Here is a 21,403-nt window from a genome sequence, read left to right on the forward strand (position 1 = left end):
TCCTTTTACTGGCACTTAGTTACAAGGGGATGCACAAAAATCTAGAAACTGGAATTCTTTTTCCCCCCTTCTCCTTCTCTCCCTTCTTTCTTTGCTTCCTTCTTTCTTTCCTTGAAATTTCTGCCTATGTTAAAACCACAGCAAGAAGGAAAATCAAACGGATTTTCCTAATAGTCAACATTTCTGTGATATATTCATTTTTTTGGTTCTCATGTGAACTCCCTCCAGATTGCCCCTTTATGTGAATAAAGTATGCCAAATGAAATAGAGAACTCGAGGCACAATTTTACCTTTGACATATGAAGAGAGAATATTTTTCTCCTGGATTTATGGTGTAATGCAACTCAGACACTCTCTTTTCCTCTTTTCTCTAGTGTGCACTTCCTACTTATTGCCGCATACCATCATCACCATCATCATAAATGTATAGAGTGCCGGTGGCTGTAGCCTCTAGGTAGCTCCCAAATGATCTAATCCAGATATCATTGTCTCCGGCTCCCCTTTGGCATGAGTCTATTTTCCATTCCTCTTTCGTATTGAAATCTGCTTTTGATTATTTTTCATAAGATGTTTTAGCTTTCTTTTCTTTCCTTCAAGTTGAATCTCTTTTATTTCTTCCTCTCATTTCTATGCCCTCCTGGGCCCGAAGTATAGGTCCTCTACATTTACAGGGGTTTACATCTCAAAATTTAGAAAATCTTGAGTAGTTTACTATCAAACTGCCCTTTCTAAGGTAATTTTTAGCAGTGTTAACTAAAAGGAGATCTTTAGACTTTTGGAACGCCAGGGCTCCAGGTCTCAGGTCTTGGCTCTAACTTTTATCACATGGTAAGATGATGACTCGAGTTATCGTACATTTTTTCAATCCAGGCCAAAGTCTCCAAAGATGGCCACTCTTTAAGCCCCTAAGATTCCAACTAGACTTCTTTAGATTAGAGCTTTGGATTCAGACAGGGGTTCAAATCCAGCCTCTGACACTTACTTTGGGCACAACCTTGAGTGAGCCATTTAACCTTTCTGAGATTCAATTTCCTTGACTGAAAAATGAGAATACAAATATCTATCTAGTGAGATTGTTGTGAGGATGAAATGAGGTAATCTTTGTAAAATATACACAATGTCTGGCACGTGGTAAGCATTCAAACTTGGTAGCTATTATTTTTATTCTTATGAATTAAAATGTTGGATAGATTTTTCTTCAAAGAAGTTCACAAAGCTGACATTAATAAGTATTTAGTAGACCCCAGTCCCAAATACCGCCCAGTTCAGTGTTTTCACACTTGGAAAGTCACTAAATATTTTTAAATTGAAATTGAAAATGGAGGACAAACAGAGAGCTAGGATTTGGAACCAAAGGAATAGATAACCAGTAATAAATTGGGACACATCATTAAGAGCCTCTATTCTCAGAAAGTACATCTCTTTTAAAATATATTTACTACAGTTACCCATGGAGACTGAATATTTTTATCATCAGTTGCAAAACTGTCTCCTGAAAGGGAAAATTGTGTAATTATAACTAAAGCAGACTTCACATGTTAACCTTGTATAAAAGGGAAGAACAAAAAGTAGACACTCAGCAAGAGGCTGGGAAGGAAAGGGAGAGAGGAAGAGAAGGAGAAAGGGAGAAAGAGAGAGAGACAGAGAAAGAGAATGAGAATGAATGCAAAAGGGTTGGATGAGGATTACTATTTGGCTTTTGGCCATTCTATGGACCAGCATAGATAGGATGATTACACCATTTATGATTGCTGTCAATTCTCTCCATGGAAACAGGCTGAACAATGGAACACCTCCCACCTCTCAATACAAAGACAGTAAAATTGTCAATTCCTTACAGGGCTTTAGCTAAATGAAATATATATGTATATATATAAAATTATTATGATTCCAAAAATAAAGCTAAAAATCTAAACTCAATAAAATTAATCGGGTCCAATCCAACAGAGTGAGTGAGGTCTTTACTCTGGGAGATAAGTAAATTCTTTTAGGGCACGAGAATGAAAACTTCATTGATTCATCCTGATCTGTAAAAAGAGCAATCTGATCCACTTTTGTGTCAAACAGACCTGCTTTTAAGTACTATTTCTGGCACTTGCTTATCTTTTACGTGCTTGACTTTCTCATACCTGAAATAGATATGAAAATATCTGTAAGGAAGAGGGTACTAGACCTGCCACTCTTCCTCTCTCTCCCTATACTCCCACATCCCTCCAAGGAGCAAGTACTAATCTAATTGGCCAAATTCAAGCATATTTGAGCCTTACTTACTAACGGACAGGGTCACTACAGGAACAAAGGAACAAAGGTTCCTTCCCCCATTTCCACGCCCTCTCTTCACAGTTGGGAACAGTCTGATTCCTCACGGAAGACTAACCATTTCCTTCTCCCTCCTGCCTTCTTTCCCTTCAAGCTCTAGCTCTTGCCCCTCCACTGTCATTGTTTCCCGCCCCCTCACACTGTCCCCCACTCAGAATTCTTGAGCACGCTGTTCATTTGAGGGGGCTATTTAGGAAGTGGGAGGAAGTCTCATTTAAGACCCCCCTTCTAGGTCAGCATAACTTTGTCAGTGTTCTACACTGGAAGGTCTAAGACACTGGGCCAACCAATAACAAAGTGGTTCTTTGTTACCATTTCCATGTTAGAATGCATTTGCTTTTGCTTTGCCTTTGCTCTTTCCTCTCTCTGGAATGCTCTGCAGCAATAAATTATGGATCTTTAAATCATTCAGGTCTCAGTTTAAATGTTATTTCTTCAGAGAGGCCTTCCCGGACCATCCAGTCTAAAGTAGCATCCTCATCACCACCAAGTCACTCTATGGCATTAACATTTTATTTTGTTAATGGCGCTCATCACATGCCATTCCTTTCTTCATTTATTTGTTTGTTGCCCAAACATACCAAAACATACCCATTAGAAGGTAGGTCCAAGAGAGCATGGATCTTGTCTGTCTTGTTCATCACTTGTTTATCGAGAGCCAAGCACCTATCACAAAGTAGGTGCTCAATAAATTACACCTATCATTACCCTTTCCCTCACGCTTGGTCCTGCCACCTCCTATACCCACCCAGGCCTGATGAAATCTTTTGAAAGCTCCTTTCCTCAGCTGACCCAAGACACCAGCTAGTATACTATAGGCTTTCTAAATTTTAGACAAGGTGTCTCTGTCTCATAAATTTCTTTTCTCTAGTCAGAATTTACATAACCTACTCTTATTTGGATAGTATCATTCTCTTTACCTTATTTTTATTTTTTAATAAACCGCAATAGAAACAGCACAACTTAGTGAATGCCCCCACATATCTAGAAGAGAGTGGCTGATCCCTTTCTTATGCACAGGGATAGTCCTAAAGAAGCCCTTTTACATCTACCCTCCAGCCCCATACACACATGCACACAGTGGAAAGCCCACATTTGCATTCCAGATAATCTCTGGCAGGGAGGAGGGAAATACTCTGTAAAAGGAGCAAACCTAAAACCATAGTGCTCTTAAAAACGTTGCCAGTTAACATTTTCTTTTAAGAAAACCACAATCCTGGCAGCATCAAAGATAGCTCAGTGGCACCTTAAATTTGGGATAGTTTTCAAGTCAGAACTTGGAGAGTCTCTTGGAAAGCACTGCAGTTCTCCACAAAACAAAATACGGCACAGCCTCCCAGTAGGTCCAATAGACACTTTCCGCTAGCATTAGAACAGATAGCTATTTCTTTGGCTGAAGATTAGATGAAGTCATTGGCATGAGTTTACTGGCCATATATATATATATATATTTTGTGTGTGTGTGTGTGTGTGTGTGTGTGAGGAAGATCAGCCCTGAGCTAACATCCATGCCAATCCTCTTCTTTTTGCTGAGGAAGACTGGCCCTGAGCTAACATCTATTGCCAATCCTCCTCCTTTTTTTCCCCAAAGCCCCAGTAGATAGTTGTATGTCATAGTTGCACATCCTTCTAGTTGCTGTATGTGGCACGCCACCTCAGCATGGACTGACAAGCAGCGCATCGGTGCGCGCCCGGGATCCGAACCCGGGCCGCCAGTAGTGAAGCGCGTGCACTTAACCGCTAAGCCACGGGGCCGGCCCCCATATATATTTTTTTTAATGCATATAGAAAATGTTAACACTGGAATCACATTCAGCACAAAGATGCTCATCTTTATGTAATGATGTCTTTGTGTTAAAAATCAAAAGATGCTAGATCCACAGAACTTTATCATGTCACCCGGACCCCATTCACCCATTTCATGGACAAAGAATGTAGATGGATATCATGCTCAGGAAAGGTCCCTGAAGAAATCTCCTTACAAGTTTTTTTTTTTTTAATTTTAATTTTTTCCCCCAAAGCCACAGTAGATAGTTGTATGTCATAGCTGCACTTCCTTCTAGTTGCTGTATGTGGGACGCGGCCTCAGCATGGCCGGACAAGCGGTGCATCGGTGCGCGCCTGGGATCTGAACCCGGGTGGCCAGCAGCGGAGCACGCGCACTTAACTGCGAAGCCACAGGGCCGGCTCTCCTTACAAGTTTAATTTAAAAAACAGACAGACAAACAGAACTGTACCTTGCTACGTTACAGTTAATCTTATGATATTTCATACATATCTCTCTCAGAAGTCGATTTGATATAAAGCCTAAAAAAAAGAGTAAAACCCACATGTCCATAAGTGTTGTGACAGTTAATTTTATATGTCAACTTGACTAGGCCACGGGGTGCCAAGAAATTTGGTCAAACATTATTCTAGGTGCTTCTGTGAGGGTATTTTGGAGGAGTTTAACATTTTTTTAAAAATTTTTTGTTTATTGCAGTAACACTGATTTATAACAGTGTATAAATTTCAGGTGTACATCATTATACTTCTATTTCTGCATAGATTACATCATGTTCACCATCCAAATACTAATTACAACCCATCACCACACACATGTGCCAAATTATCCCTTTTGCCCTCCTCCCTCCCCCCTTCCCCTCTGGTAACCACCAATCCAATCTCTGTCTCTATGTGTTTGTTTATTGTTGTTATTATCTACTACTTAATGAGGGAAATCATACGGTATTTGACTTTCTCCCTCTGACTTATTTCACTTTGCATAATACCCTCAATGTCCATCCATGTTGTCACAAATGGCTGGATTTCATCGTTTCTTATGGCTGAGTAGTATTGCATTGTGTATATATACCACATCTTCTTTATGGAGGAGTTTAACATTTAAATCAATAGACTAAGTAAAGCAGATTGCCCTCCCCAACGTGGGTGGGCCTCATCCAATCAGTTGAAGGCCTGAAGAACAAAAGGTTGACCCTCACCCAAATAAGAGGGAATTCCTCCTGCCTGACTGCCTTTGAGCTGGGACATTGGTTTTCTCCAGCCTTCGGACTCAAACTGAAACATTGGCTCCTTCCTAATCTTGAGCCTGCTGGCCTTTGACTGGAACTACAACACTGGCTGTAGTGACTCTTAGGCCTTTGCACTTAGACTGGAACTATACCATTGGGTCTCCTGGGTCTCCAGCTTGCCAACTGCAGATCTTTGGACTTGTCAGCCTCCGTAATTGCATGAGCTAATTCCTTACAACAAGTTCATGTATATCTCCTATTGGTTCTGTTTCTCGGGAGAACCCTGACTAATACAAGTGTTAAACCCAAAGATTAATAACTTTCTTTATCAGTCTGGCACCTAACTGCACATCTCTTTATGAACTATATAAAAGTTTTTCATGAGCTAGCATATGGCACTCCATCACTCACTTTAGAACTCTCTTTAGGTGTTTAAAACTTTTTATATTATGTTAAAATGTAAAACACCAAGGAAGTATGTAATGAGAGTAAACTGCAATGAGTAGTTAGTAATGCCAAATATAAGGCAATTTTGAATATAAAGAAATATTCCATTTTCTCAATGAAAAGATTAAAAATATTCAAAAGGGAGGATGGCCAACTTGTACATGTAAACATTTAGGGATATAGAAAAAAACAGTTCAAATATAAACTTATATTTTTTATTACATTAACTTAATTGGATGTTTAAAAACACATGTTATTCAAACCCTAACAAAAGTGTCTTCAGCATATAGAAGGTGCCTTTTTATTCTTCCAACAGAATGTTCAAGAGCACATCTTCTCCTGGTTTCAGACACAGCACTCCTTGAATCACATGTGAAGTTGTCTCTGGAAGCTGTCTCTTAGGAGCACAAGTACCCATTTATATAAGCAGCTTTTTCTTTTAAATAAAAATTCATCCTCCTACAGGTATTATTTTGATGTTCTGATATACTCATCCTTTGCATTGCTTTTTAAAGCAATTTTCAGGTCTGTTTGGAACAACAATTCAATACCTGTAATTGTGAAGTCACAGCCCCCAGAATCATGACTAACTCTGTATTCAACTCCTTTGCTCCTTTTTTACTGATCCCAGCAGATAACCTTCACAAGCATCCAAAACAAACACCGGGTGAGGCCATTTCAGCCCATTGTGACTTCCCAAAGCAGCCCTCGACAGGATCCAAAGATAAAGCAAGAACATCTCTTCTGAGAGAGAATAAATTTGGGAGGAAAGCCACTTCACCTTTGTATTTGAGCATATGTGGGGTATTTAGTGTAGCTCTGTCTTTAAAATGCCAGTTGATTTAATGACAGTTTTGATATTGTGCTTCACTTCATTTTCATCTATTTATCCACTAGTTAGTAAACCTGACCTTCCTGAAAAACAAAGTATCTTTTTTTTTGGCATTGCAAACCCCAACAATAAAGGTTTATTTTACCAGTAATGTTCACCTGCAATGTATTTATCCACGTCATATACAAATGAGCACCTGATTTCCCCCCCAAAATTTGTTAAACATCATCTCTTCAATGTCCTCAATAACACAGCAAAGACATCTTTATGTAAAACTTAATTTGGGGCCTAATTACCTTACTGTGAAAATCCATTAACACCAAACAAAAGCAAAGATAATATCCAAATATCTGAAAAAATAACCGCCAGGTTGAAGGAGGTGTAAACGCTCAGATTCATCAGGGGGACAGGAATGCCAGCTTCCTGTGCTGTGATTCCTCCAGTCATCTGGCCACTGGAGTACCATATTCCCACAAAGCATATGGTAACACTAATAGAACTGACTAACGGAATGAGTAAGCTAGAAGTGTAGGAACATTAGGACATTTCATGATCATCAAGCCAGTTATAGTTTTCACTTCCCCTCTTTCCCTAACTTTCCTCATACAAAACTTTTTAGATTTTCCTTGGCATTTAGTAACACTGACATGTGTTTTCACTCTCTTCTTCCATGCTTCTAGGTTTAGAAGGTGTATCAACTAGGATTGTTTTAGTTGCATGTAATTGCAACCTAACCAACAGCCCAACAGTGATTTAAACCCAGAGAGCTTTCTTTTCTGTTATTTTTTTCAGGTGACAAGATGACTGAAGGTAAGCAGTCTAGCCCTGAGACAGGGCCTCACAGTGTCATTAATGTCCAGGCTCCTTCATCTGTTGGTTCTGCCGTCTTTAGGTGGGGCTTTCACTTTCATTGTCAGAGATGGCTGCTGCACCTCCAGGCGTGGCCTCCTCACTCTAGGCAGGAACAAGGGTAAGGGGAAAGGGCAAAGCACAAAGGGAGGACACCAGCCGAGTCAGTCCCTTTCTAAGAGCTTTCCAGGAAGCTCCATCCAGTGACTTCCACATACACCTCTCTGGCCAGAAATGGATCACACAGTCTCCCCTACCTGTAAAGGAGTGTGGAAAACTGGGCATTTGAGCTGAGCATGGCTGCTCCAAACAAAATCAGATTTCTGTTAGGAAGGAAGGAAGGAAGGGAAAAATGGATCCTAGGAAGAGAATTACCAATGTTTGCCACACACAAGTATGTGGGATGAGTGGAAAAGGTGAAGTGCTTCTTGATATCTGGAAAGGTTAAGGGAATTACTCAAAATTGCTTTTGTGCCAGGGAACTAGGAAGCTAGTCACCTCATTTGCTTCCATTTTCTTATCTCTGAAAGTTCCTGTTATCGTCTTCCTTTTAGATCCTAATTTAGTAGCTTTGTGATCATCATTTTTTAAATCCAAATGTGATAAAACATTTTCTCCTTCTTTGATAACAGAGCCCAAATTTTGATGGACAGCAATGTGCCCAGCTTCAGATAAAATAATGAATAACGATTGGTCTAAGTCAATCATGACAATGATTTTGTTTCCTTTTGCCATTGATTGATCTTTAGTAGTAGGCATGTGAGCTAGTTCTAACCAATGAGTGGAAATAGACTGGGGCTTCCATGAAAGATTTTTCACTTTTGATAAAAAGCCAGAGTTGCATGAGGAGAAAACCTTTTTTTCATCTGCCGCTTCTTTTCTGTTTTGGACATGTCATATAAAACCTTTGTGCTTGGAGCTGTGGCAACCATCTTTTGACCATGAGACAATAAGCCAAAAGATCAATGATCCTGAGGATGAAAGAGACTGCGTCCTTCATGATATCACTGAGCAACCAAATCAACCCTGGAATCCTCTACCTCTTGTGTTCTTGTAAGCAAATAAATATCATTATGGATTTAAGCCAATATTACTTGAGATTTCTGTTACTTGCAGCTGAAAGCATTCATAACTGATACATGACCCTAACATCAACCTCCATTTGTTATGGAGCAAAGGTAACTACATTTATTGTTTTATCCCTGTGGCACCTCCATAGAGTTCTGGTACTCAGTAGTGTATCTTCCATGGCCTAGAGGATATATGTTCCCCTCTCTCCAGCCCTAAGGACCTCTTCATTTAAGACTGACAAGATGAATAAGCTAGCACGAAGGTGAAACCAATGCAAAAGAAATAAAAACAAGCAAGAAAAGAAAAGAATCATGTAAACATCCATGCCGGTAATGTGAGGGTATAAGCTTAAAGAGGCTTATTATTTTAGGGGGAAAATGCATCACCTCTGCCCGGACGAGCGAAAAATAAGTTGGAATCATGAGAACGTGTGTCTGTTAAAGTATTTGATGAAAAGGAAAAGGAGACTGTTCTCAACACTCTATCTGGCAGAGCACATGATGGCAGGCAGGATAACACCGCAACGGAAAAGGTTCAGAGGCCGTCAGCTGAAATGGTAATGCATTCAAGGCAGATAAGTTTGCTTCCGAGATGATAGAAGTGGGAAGACCGGTAATGTAGGTGATGTCTTCAAAATCACAAAAGGCACTGATATGGGGAAACAAGGACTGATTCACCAAACCCAAGAATAGCAGAATTACAACAACCCTAACGCAAGACTTCGAACTCATCTCTCAGCTTCCAGTTTTCCTCAGTTTAACCCCTTCTCCACACTAGAGCCAAAATGATCTTTCAAAAATCCAAATATTTCTGGTCCCTCCTGTGCCTAAAGATCTTCGACAACTCACCACTGTGATCAAAACTTACCATGATCCACCAGGTCTTTCATGATCTGCCCCTACCTGCCTCATTATCTTTATCTCCCACCACATTCTGCCCTCTCTATGCTCCCACCTGCCATCCTCTTTCAGTGCATAGATCCTGCCATACTCTCTCAGGCCTCAAGACCATGTGACATTCTGGACAGCCTCTTCACTCATCTAATGTCTACTCAGACTTGACTTCTGCGATTAGACTTCATTTTTATAGGGAGGTCATCCCTAAGCACGCTCCACTACAAAACCAATGTGGTATGCTTCCCACAGCATTTTCTTCTTCCCCCTTTATAATACTCATCATACTTGTGATTAATTGGTTAATGACAGTCTTCTCCTCTAAATTGTAAGATCCATGAAGGCAAGGACCATGTCTGTCTCTCTCCCAGTTTCTGGCATATAGTAAGGTTCAATGTACATACACTGAATGGCCAGTTGTAATTTACCATTATGCTGACACTATCTTGGGAGGGAGAGCTTTTAATAATTCAAGTGCACACATGAAAAAGAGACTCACGAAAAACTAATAAGAACAGAAAAAAGTTATTAAGGACGGTTTTAATGATGGGGATATATCTTTTATGGTTGTAGTTAGACATCAAGCAAAAACCAGTGTCCTTCCTAACGTGCTCCATGATTCGGCAAAACTGAGTTTAGAGCAAAGGTAAGGAGTCGGACAACCCTGGATTTGTATCCCAGGTTTTCTACTTATCAGATATCGGATTTGACATAAATCTCTACTCCCTCTAAGCCTCAATTTCCTCATCTGTAAAATGGGGATAATGACAAAACCTGTCCAATAGGGGTTTGTGAGGATTAAATGAGAAAATACATGGAAAGATCTTACCCCAGTGCTTGCCACAAAGTGAGCACACAATGAATGTTAGTGGAGGTTCTTTAATGTTCTGGCCATCGTCATCAGAGACAGAATATAAATTAAACTCAATCAAAACTGTAAGAGCTTGATAAATGTTAGACGGCACTGTTGTGGATGTTGTTATTGCTATTTGTGGCAAAAAGTACTAGCGCTCACCTGAGCACGTGGCTTCCTTGCAGTTAGGTGGCTCCATGTTTGTCTTGGTCACTACTCTGGCCCAATGCCCAGCACGGTGCTTAACACGGTGTTATGCAATCAGCAGTTCCTGAATGGGCAATTGAAGCAAAGGTCTTAACCAATGTGATGATGCAAATATTCTTGTAAGAAAATAGAAAGAGAAAGGCAACATTCAGCAGAGGAGGAGATTGGAAAGAAGAAATAGATTGGTTTTATTTAAAAAAATAATAATAAAAGGTTTTAAGCAATAAGATTAGAAGTTCAATTGTAATGGTGCAAAATAGAGAACTCTTTGAAAATTTTGTGCTATTACCCAGTCAAAGTAGAAGCCGATAATGAAGGCAGCGGCATTCAGAACCATCACATCTATGACCAGCTTTCAGACCCTGAAAAGTCGATTAGAATGTTCCAGGAAACTGCTGCAGTTTCATTCTAAAGGAAGACTCTGAACTCTGTTCACATCTCTCACCCACTCATATTGCTTTGTCTACAAGGGTGGCCTTTATGAAGTGAGGGCTCTGTTCTCTCCTCCATCTTGATCCATGACAATAAAACCCAAAGTGCCTTCCACCCCTAAAAGGAAGCTTTGGTGAGTGCCTTATTATAATTATTACATGTGACATAAGGCCTACCACTAATATGAGACAGATAAGAATAAATTACCCAAATAAGACAGAAATAGCCATTCACTTCAAGAAAGGCCCACTTTCTTGAAACTCTGTGGCATGGAAACCATTTAGAGTTTGCTGTCAAGATTCCTAGCAGTGCTCATTACCTCGGCCAGCAGTCCCTCTGGACGACTGAAGACTTATGTGAAATACATAATCATGGGCTGCAATGCCTAAGTGCAACAGGATGATTTAAAAGCACCATGATAGCCTTCACCCATGATATTCATCTCTTCCTGTCTCTTCATTTATGGTCCAGATGAAAACTTGAGATGCAATCTGTAAATTGCCATTCCCTAAAAAGGATTTCAGCAGCTCTTTAGGAAAGATTGTTTAAGTAGTTTTAGAAGCCTCGAACATTCTGCCTTTATGGTACTTATGGGTATAGTTTCTACTTCATAAAAATTAAGCTTCACTAAAAGCAGTATTCAATTCCTGCCCCAACTAGAGTATAGAGTAGTGAGTAAGCACATGTACTTTGGAATGAGACAGATCTGGCTTCACCTCTCGGCTCCCCACAGACCTCTGCATGAATTGGACAAGGTATTCAACCTTTTTGAGTCTCAGTTACACCATCAGGTAAATTATATTATGCATGCCTGGCACGGAAAAGCTTAATAAATGTTAGATGTTATTGGAATTAATATTGTTATTATTGCTGTTGTCATTTTTCTGGCATAAATCACTGGTATTCACCCAGGCACATAGCTAGACCACATTTCCCAGGTCTGATACAGATAGGTGGGTCCATGTGACTGAGTGCAGCAGAAGTGAGTGATACACACCTCCTCCTGGATGGACCCACAGAAATCTTCTACCCCTTACTCTTTCCTTTTCCCTTCTCAACAATGACGGCTACTTGTTGAAGAAGTTATAGCTACATGATGGAAGGAACCTGGATTCTACCCAAGAACCTCCCAGGAGAAGTACCCTTCAGAAACATTTGCAATGGATTCTGAAGGAGTAAGAAATAAACTTTTTTTCTGTGAAGTTACTGAGATTTGATGTTGCTCATTACAGCACTTAGCCTATCTCAGGGTTTTTCAATCTGGGCACTACTAATACTTTGGACTACATAATTATCTGTTATAGACAGCTGTCCTCTGCATTCTAGGATGTTTAGTAGCATCCCTGGCCTCTACCAACTAGATGCCAGAAGTACCCTCTCCCCTAACTGTGACAACCAAAAATGTCTCTAGACATTGCTAAATTGTCCCCAAGGGGGCAAAATGGCCCTTGGCTGAACACCACCAGCCTACCCTGATCAAAACATCATCATCACTGTTGTCATCACCATTATCATTACTGATAATCTAGTCCCTCATGACTCCCTTACAATCACAGCCCCAAAGTTCCAAATATAGGTCCAGCATAATTTTTTAGGAGAAAAAGTTAAATGGCACCAAAACTTAAAAGAAGGTAAGGGTACAAGTGGTAAATCCAGAGTTAAAAGGGACCAAAACCAAAACAAACATAATAATTAAAAACAAGAAAAGCTGGTTTGATCATTTTGGTAACCTAGAACAAAATTATCTTCTAAAAAAAGAGAACTAAACATCTCAGTCTAGGAAGTTTGATGTGTTTAACAAATACTCATAGAATATCTATTATGAGATAGGCACTGTGCTAAACATAAACTGGTGAATAAAACAGATATAATCCCTGCCCTCATTGAGATGAAAGGTAAGTAAAAATATGGTGGATTTTTCTAAGAGCTTAAACATAGCCATTAACTGAGCATTATGATAGGCAGAATTCTGAAGATGTCCTTGCAAGATTCTTGTCCCTGATTACTTAATCAAACACTAATCTAGATGCTACTGTGAAAGGACTTTGCAGATGTAATTAAGGTTACTAATCAGCTGACCTTAACATTGGAACTTATCCTGGATTATCTGGGTCCAACATAGTTACACAAGGCCCTAAAAGTGTAAGCGAAAAGTGGAAGAGTAAGTCAGAGAGAGGTGGCAGAAGAGGATGCAGAGGAGATGCAGCAGATGGGAAGTCAGAGAGGTTCCAAGCACGAGAAAGACTAGATGTGCCAATAACGGTTCTGAGATGTAAGGGCTACGTGCGAGGACTAGAGAGAGGCTGCTAGGAACCAAGGGTGGTCCCTGGCTAACAGTCAGCAAGGAAACAAGTACTTCAGTCCTACAACCACAAGGAACTGAATTCTGCCGACAACTTGACCTTGGAAGTGGATTCATCCCTAGAGCCTTGAGAAAGGAACACAGCCCTGCCAACACTTTGATTTTAGCCCCCTGGGACCTGTATTGGGCTTCTGACCTACAGAAACTGAGATACTGGATGTATGTTGTTTTAGGCCACTAAGTTCATGAAATTTATTATGGCAGAATGGAAAACTAACGAAGCATTCTGCCTTAACTATCACAGAAGAGAATGGGTTGAAGGAAATAACATTAAAATATGCCTTATCCTTCATCAATCTCAGATTTGCTAAGTATTTTATAAGTGCTTATTTATGGAATAAATGAATTCATTCATATTTTCATCCATTGGTTAAAAATATGTTTTGAGCACCTCCTCTTTGATGGTCCCTGGGCTACGTCTTGAGGATACAATAGTGAAAAAGTTATTGTCCTTTACTTCCAGTTGCTCATAATGGAAGTGGATGACAGAAACATGTACACTCAGCAATTATGCAGAGAATGTAATAAAAGCCTTAACACTATCTTAATATAAATATGAATAATAGTATGAACAAAGTACAAGGTACCATGGAATAAAAATCACACAATAAAAACATTTATTGAGTACTTATCTCAATTATCTTTACAACAAGCCTATGAGGTAGAGCCCTGATCCTTCCCACTTTGCAGATGAGGAAGCTGAGACACAGGCAGGTGAAGAAACCAGCCCCAAATCACAGTTGGTAAGAGGTACAGCAGGGATCTTAAGCCAGGTAGTCTAACTGGAGAGCCCATGCTTTCATACACTTCATTGTGCTCTCTCTCAACATAGAAGAGTAGGGAGGCTTCTGAGAGGGGCTGAGATTTTGGGTGGGTACCATTTTCAAGGAGAGAACAAGGGGCCAGCAAAAAGAAACAGCAATGGTAAAGTCAGAGATTCAGGGAGCAGGTGCATGGTGTGGCATATTCAGGGAACAAAGGAGGACCCTGTATCAGGATGAAGGAGGACTGATAGTAGATGACGTTGAAGCATGAGTTGTCCTGACTTGAAGGTCTTGCACCAATCAGTTGTTTGACTCCATTCTGAGGCTATCAAAAGAACCTATTCAAGAGCATGACAAGACAATTTCCAGCAACTTGCATATGATCTTTAACATTATTTCAGGGGATATTAGTGGATACCATTAGGCACCCAACATATAGCCCACCAGTGTAATGATATTTATTAATATAACTTGGAAAAAAACTTTAAAAATATAGTAAAACCCTAAAAGATTCTATTGACTCCAAGGAAACTAGAATAAAGTGCAGACACAAACAAGGATCCAGCTCTATCTTCCACCTACAAAGCTTTTCATATCTAAATTCACGCACATACTGCTCAGCTTCTGAATTATCTTAGTTCACAATAAAATAGGTTGTAAATCTATGTGTTGACTTTGGGAATATTTCTCGATAGCAACAGACCAACTGCTCAAATCAGTATCACCCAAAAAAAAGAGATAAATATGGTATATAGAAGTGAAGGCATTTGTTGATCAAAAAACTCAAAAATTCCTCCATTTTTTTGCCTGATGTAGAAAAAGTCATCATATGCATTTGGCATTCTAGCCTGTGCTGTTTAATATGGTCGCCACTAATCATATGTGACTATTTAAATTTAAATAAAGTAAAATTAAATTCCATCCTCAGTCTCATTAGCTGCATTTCAAGCGTTCAATAGCCATATGAAGCTACCACTAGTGGCCATCACGCTGGTCAGCATGCATATAAAATATTTACAGCATTGCAGAAATTTCCATTGGAAAAAAGTCATTATTTAGAAAAAATAGTGATTTATTCACTATTTATTCACAACTAATACAATTTAGCTTATTTTAAATTTATACAATTAAATTCACCTAGTGTGGGGTCTTATGAGGTTCTGAATTTTTGTTTTAATCATTCATATGTATTCCATTCCTCTTAGTATGAAGAGATTCTGTAAAAAAAGACTCTCTGGAGACAAGATCAAGCATTTATTAGGTACTGGCTCTTTTTCAAGCTCCGCGCTAAGCATTTCACATCTATTAAATCACTTAGGTCTCCCTGTGAGATAGGCATGGTTATCCCCATTTTACAGTTGAGAAGGCTGAGGCAAAGAGAGAGCACCACATCTTTTCATTAACAAAACCTAAGAAATATTAATTTCTTCCCAAGTAGCTCCAGTACTCCTAGGAGAAATAGACTTTACAGACCGAACAGCTAAGTTTTCCAGAGATGAGGTTTACTTAGAGGGAAATCCAAGTTCTTTTTAATACAACTGTAGATTTTTTTTCATTGTCAAAATCATCCTGTTCTGGCAGTAGCTAAGCAGTGACTCAGGGAAGTACAGGGCAAGGAGAGAGAGGAAGTCTGCCCAGCTGGAAGCACTGAGTCAGACGTGCATATCCTCAGGCCCCAAAGGCTCCATGCTTCTGACATGAGTACACACAGAGTTTCTGTTTTGTAATTTCTCCTCTCCAATCTCTGGAAGGAATGCACTTGGTATTTATTTTTAATCTGATTCTCCCTCCATAAAAGTGCAGAAGATGTGATACCTAACCTCTAAGATGATCCCCGATGATTTTTGCCTCCAGGTAGTTGTCTCTCATATGGAGCAGGGCTGACCCATGCAACCGACAGGATAGTACAGAAATGATGGTGTGTCACTTCTGAGGCTAGGTTGTAAGAGACATTAAAGTTTTCTCCTGTTCTCTCTCACTGGGGGAAGCCAGTCACCACATGATGAAGATACTCAAGCAGCCTGTGGAGAGGCTCACGTGGGGAGGAACTCAGCCTCCCTCCAGCAACCACCACTAACCTGCCAGGCATGTGAGTGAGACACCTTGGAAGTGGATCCTCCAGCCCCAGTCAAGCCTTCAGATGACTGTAGACCTGGCTGACATATAAGAGACTTAGAAAAAAAACCACCCAGCTAAGCCTGTCCCAAATTCCTGACCCTTAGAAATAGCATGAGATAATAAATGTTTATTGCAGTTTTAAACTATTGCCTTTCAGCATAATTTGTTATGCAGCAATAGATAACAAACACAGAGGGTTTCTCAACCTTTGCCTAGTGGCAACTCTACAAATGAAATATCTCACACACTGCTTTATACATCTAGCTTGCTCTCCATAATAATGTCTCATCTTAGCACTCAGCCTGTAAGCTTTTTGCAGGTAAGCTCCAAGTAGTATACATTGTTGTATCCTCCCTTGTCATACTGGTTGATTAACTGGGTTCCTGTGACTTTCTTCTTTCTCCTTCTATTGAAATCATTTTCCTCAACTCTTGGGTCCCTTTTCTTAAGATTTCCTCCTTTATTTTTTTTCTCCTAGCTGAGCAAAAGCCATAAAAATTGACAGTGTTCTATTAGAAAGTGTGCATGGCCCTCAGCAACAAGAACCCACAATGGTCTTTTCAATGACCAGAGAAAGATTGCAAAGACTCTTGATTAATTTGTTGTGAACACCTCCTCCCACAAGGAAGCTGCTACACATGGTGGAATAAATTAAATAAAATTAGCAAATTTGCTTATTATCTATTTCCTGCCCATTGAACACATGCTTCACCCGTAAACTACATTCATTCCACACTTACTGGACATGCAAGGCACTATGGGTGATGCAAGAACTATATATTGTCTGTTTTCAAGGAACTTATAATCAAATATAGAAGACTTGTCACAAAGATGCAAATATTTATTCATATTCACATATATGCATAAGTAGTACATTTACATATCAAAGACAGTGAAAGCTAAGGGCTAAATGAAGGGTATACACAAGTGTTAACAGATCTTCAAAGGAAGAGGTTATTGCTGTGAGCTGAATTGATCATGACAGGCTTTGTGGAGGAACAAAGCCTTAAGAAAGTTTGACTGTGGCAGATGTTATTATAGATACTACCAGTTTCATCCAGTTCTCCTTTGGCCCTGGGCATAGAGACACCTGCACATCTCAGCCTCTTGTGGTTGGGCAGGACCACACAGCTAACTCTATCCAATGGGGTGTGAGAAAAAGTAGCATATTTCATTCAGGGTTAAGTCTGGCAAAAACTCATGTTTAATTCTCCAGTATCTCTTCCCTAAGAAGGTAATATATTCTGGGTAGTGCAGCCACAGGATGGTGGTGGCTCCATCCACTTGGGTCCCTGAATGACTACAATAAGTAAAGCCCCTGACAACCTGTGCTGGACATGTATCATGAGCAAGAAATAAAACTTCCTTTGTGTTACTCCACTGAGATTTTGGGATTAATTTGTTATTGCAGCATAATGTAGTCTCTCCTAACTAAAACAGAAAGATTCTGAAAGGTGGAGGGTAGAAATGGGTACAGGTAGTTTATAAATCATGTGTTACATGACCCTTCTCAATGACAAATCTATGTGCATACCAGAACATAGCTTGTTATGACATATCTTAATAGAAGTGAAGGTTTTTAAATAAAAATACAAAGAGAGTTGGAAAGGCAGTAAAAGAATGAGCTGTTGCCCCTGGGTGATCATTACAGATCTCAGAGGAACAGGATTATTAATGCCTGGCCAAGAGCATTCCTTTCTCTTCCCTTTCTTTTTCTTTGAGATTACAAGCCATATATTTCCATTCGGAAAACAGTTTCTCATAACCTCTAAACCTAACATGAGTCCTGTGAAACCCTAGTCTACAGTTGAATGGCCAAAAATAAAGACTTGGAATTCCTGCAAAGCTACCCCATTTTACACAGCAATGCTTTCTTTCTCTACCAAGAAAGTATTCCTGAGTGATGGATTTCCCTCACTCGCTGTATATTACACTTACTGCTCTACGCCTGTCACTCCCTATTCTCTTCCTAGTTGTTTGTGCTTTATTAAATTCAACACTTTGAAACAACCACTAAGAAGCAGAGAACCTCAAGAAGCTCTTTCTCTTACAATCAGAGATATTTTTTTCAAGAAACAAACGACATTTTCCAATCAATTCATGGGTGGGATTCATTGACTGTTTTCTTTGTAACGTTGTTTCTCAATGAGTAGCAAATGATCTTCGATGAGGATATGGTGATAAATTTTAGCTAAACTTTTTCATATGGACATTATGTCCCACATTACCTCCTCAAATCAAATCTCTTTGAAATTTATTTGCAAATAGAATTTAAGAGTCTAAAGACACAATCAAATTGGTGTTCCTGCCTATTATTCTCAAAGCAAAGCTCCAGGCCATTCATCTCAGGATATGCAGCACAACATCAAGTGGAAATTCAAAGGCCCACCTCAGTTTCGAATATCTTTGAATATTTGTGTTTGGGGGCAGGATACGGGAGCAAGGGAAGAGAAAACAGGGTTTCTGAGAAATTTATTTTAATTATTTACATTTTAGATCATCTCAGTTTTTGGCCTTAAACAGTGTACTACAGTTCCGCTTTTGTCATTTTGAAGGAATTTCCCAGGTTAACCAAGTCCCAAAGAACTGACCTCAGATTGGTTCCTTCTCTAAGGCAAGTTTCTGTAAACTTAACAGGAAAGATTTGCAAACTGTTACTAGAGATTCAAAAGTACCCTTAAAACACCAAATTTGAATATAATACTTATTCATTTAAACCCTATAACCCTCTGTGTAATATCAATTCTTCTAATCTTTGAGCAATATTATTCTTGTGCCATTGGTTTGCAGTGGAGAATGTATTAGTAAGTCCCTCTGGTTCTAAGTAACAGAAACCAAGTCAAACTAGTATAAAAAGGAAGGGGGATTTATCAGAAGGGCATAAGAATGTCCCAAGGACTCAGAAGCAGAGATGCAGCCAATTCCCCTAATGCCAGAAAACAAAAGGTAGGCAGGAACCTAGGGAATACAGTCTCTTTCTTTCTCTGCTCCTCAATCCTTGTAGAGAAACATGGCCACCCACAGATGTTAGGCTTCCTATCATAGTTCCAGCCCCACACAAAGAATGACTGCCTATCTCTAAATCTCAAATTCCAGGAAGAAAGACCTTGGTGGGCCAAGATTGGATTATGTATCCAACTCTAATTGAAATAACTTTTTCCAGGGAACCATGTAGTGATCAATTATATTGTTGCTAAGGCCCAACAGACCACTCTTACAGGGAGAGAAGAGCATTCTCTGAAAAGAAGAGATGGTTTGTAGACTCCACAGCCATGCCACAAGTGCCAGTATAGATAAATGGGAGCCAGAGTTTAAGCAAAGGCCCCCATGACCTCAAGCTGTCCCATCCATTTTCTCCTTTTACAGGAGCTGATATGACTTCAAATACTCATATCTGACACCAACAAAGAGGAATAGTCCTTTCTTGATATCTTTTCCTCAGCTCCCAAGTGGCCCCCAACACCTTGCACTACTATTCACTGTGGGTTCTGACAAAAGAACAAGTGAAGCGACTTAGATTTTATTATTTATTTTTTTCTTATAAAGATTTACAGTAAATATCATGGGCACGTGGAAATAATCCACCACGGTGCACACATTCTCTGTTGACTTACCTCATTCCCCAGTTTCCTCTTTGGTCTGGTGTTTAAATTATCCTGGCTCCTCAACTCTGTCACCTGCTGTTTTCAGTATATGTGAGCAACAGGAAAGTGCATGCCCACAGGAACTTAGAAATGAGAAAACTAACATTGCTGTTACATACATAACAGATCAATACAGAGATATTTAACCGCTTGGAAGAACACAGGTCAGCAGAATATGACTTTCAATTGGTAGAAGATATTAACATATTTAAAGGGAGGAAAAGTGGTCAGCCATGGAGAAACAGACAAAGAAGAGCTACAGAGACAGATGTTGGCAGTGGCCTTTTAAGCACTATCTAGGGAAAAGAAGTCTTTAGCTAATGGCCCTTTGGTATTCTTATGTAGGGAGAAGGGCACCCCTAATCTGGAGAGAGATCCAGGAAACTGTAGGAAGCTGCAGGCAAGCTGAGGCCTTGGAGTTTCAGTTCCTCGGGAAAGGCCATTGAAGGGTAGCAGAATGTACCAGCCCAAGATACACCACTTTCATAGACTGATTATTTTGAGTTGTAGGCGCGTGAAAAACAGCAAACGCAAGGAGAGGCTTTCTCTGAACTCCCCTTGTCTGCCTAAAGACCAATCCTCTAAAAGGAACTTAATTGTCATAAATCCCCTCCCCAGGAGTTTCAACAACCAGGGAATTTGATTCTTGTCACAGGAGAGGAGACTAGAAGTCAACACCACACCCAGACAAACTTTGTCACAAACTATCATCTCCCATCTATTCTTCTAAGGGCTCATTCATCTCTCCTAAAAATCATTTACTCTCCCCTAAGAGGTCTACGTCTCCCCTCCCCTTTCCCTTTTAAAGATGGTAGTTAAATCTGAGTTCTAAGCCACCTTGGGGAGTTACTCATTTTTCTCTGGGTATCTCCCAAGTATATATGAGGTATACATGTTAATAAACTTCTGTTAGTTTTTCTCTTGTATTGTCTTTTATTACAGGAGTCTCAGCTAAGAACTCAGAAAGGTAGAGGTAAAATTATTTTTCCTCCCCTACAACACCATCATTCTGAGATTCTGGTATCAGGCTATCTATAGCCTGACAGTCACGTCATATGAAAACATAACCACATCACTCAACTCCTTTTGTTCTCTTCTTACACAAAACAGGCAACTTTCTGATGCTCTAGCTCCCCACACTGCTAAGGCCTTCATAGAGGATGGAATGCACAGTTTATACTGACCCAATATTCTGTGCAGTGGTTCACTTGCTCATTGTAAAATCACAGGAGGGCATCTTGGGCTAGTACTCAGACTCACAAGCTTGGGTAATGCAAGTCTATCTTGAAGGGAAGAATCTTCCATGGACTAGACCATGTAAATCAGTGCCCCCCAAGAGAGCTACTGGGGTACAGTCACTTAGCCTGCTCTCCTAATGATGCCCAAGACATTGTCAACATGGCCCAATTGAAGCACTTTCTTATTAATATGCCAGCTTGCTTTTACATAATTTTCTAAAAAAATTACACAGCAGCAACATTAATAACGTGGTTTTTTAAAAGAAATAGAGTCCCTTGTAAACCTGTTTCCATTTTCCATTTGTGATTCTTGCCTTCCTGACCTTACCCATATGCCTGCATATTCTTGCATATCTGCACATC

At 39.8% G+C, this 21,403-nt stretch overlaps 1 protein-coding gene across 5 annotated transcripts in view; it reads right to left on the reverse strand.

Moving 5' to 3' along the window:
• FHIT (fragile histidine triad diadenosine triphosphatase) overlaps positions 1–21,403 on the reverse strand; it is a 1,358,981-nt gene that overhangs the window by 1,017,216 nt on the left and 320,362 nt on the right. For 3 of the 5 annotated variants that reach the window (XM_087431266.1, XM_087431267.1, XM_087431268.1), the window contains one exon: positions 10,438–10,546. The exons of the other annotated variants lie outside the window; for them this stretch is intronic. In XM_087431266.1, the coding sequence (XP_087287392.1) occupies positions 10,438–10,474 (37 nt within the window). In that variant the 5' untranslated portion in view covers positions 10,475–10,546. The remainder of the gene's footprint in view (positions 1–10,437; positions 10,547–21,403) is intronic. 5 annotated transcript variants of the gene reach the window in all.

Source organism: Ceratotherium simum, chromosome 5 (assembly GCF_057802395.1).
Source record: "Ceratotherium simum simum isolate JZ-2026a chromosome 5, ASM5780239v1, whole genome shotgun sequence".
In the NCBI taxonomy this organism is placed as follows: Eukaryota; Metazoa; Chordata; class Mammalia; order Perissodactyla; family Rhinocerotidae; genus Ceratotherium; species Ceratotherium simum.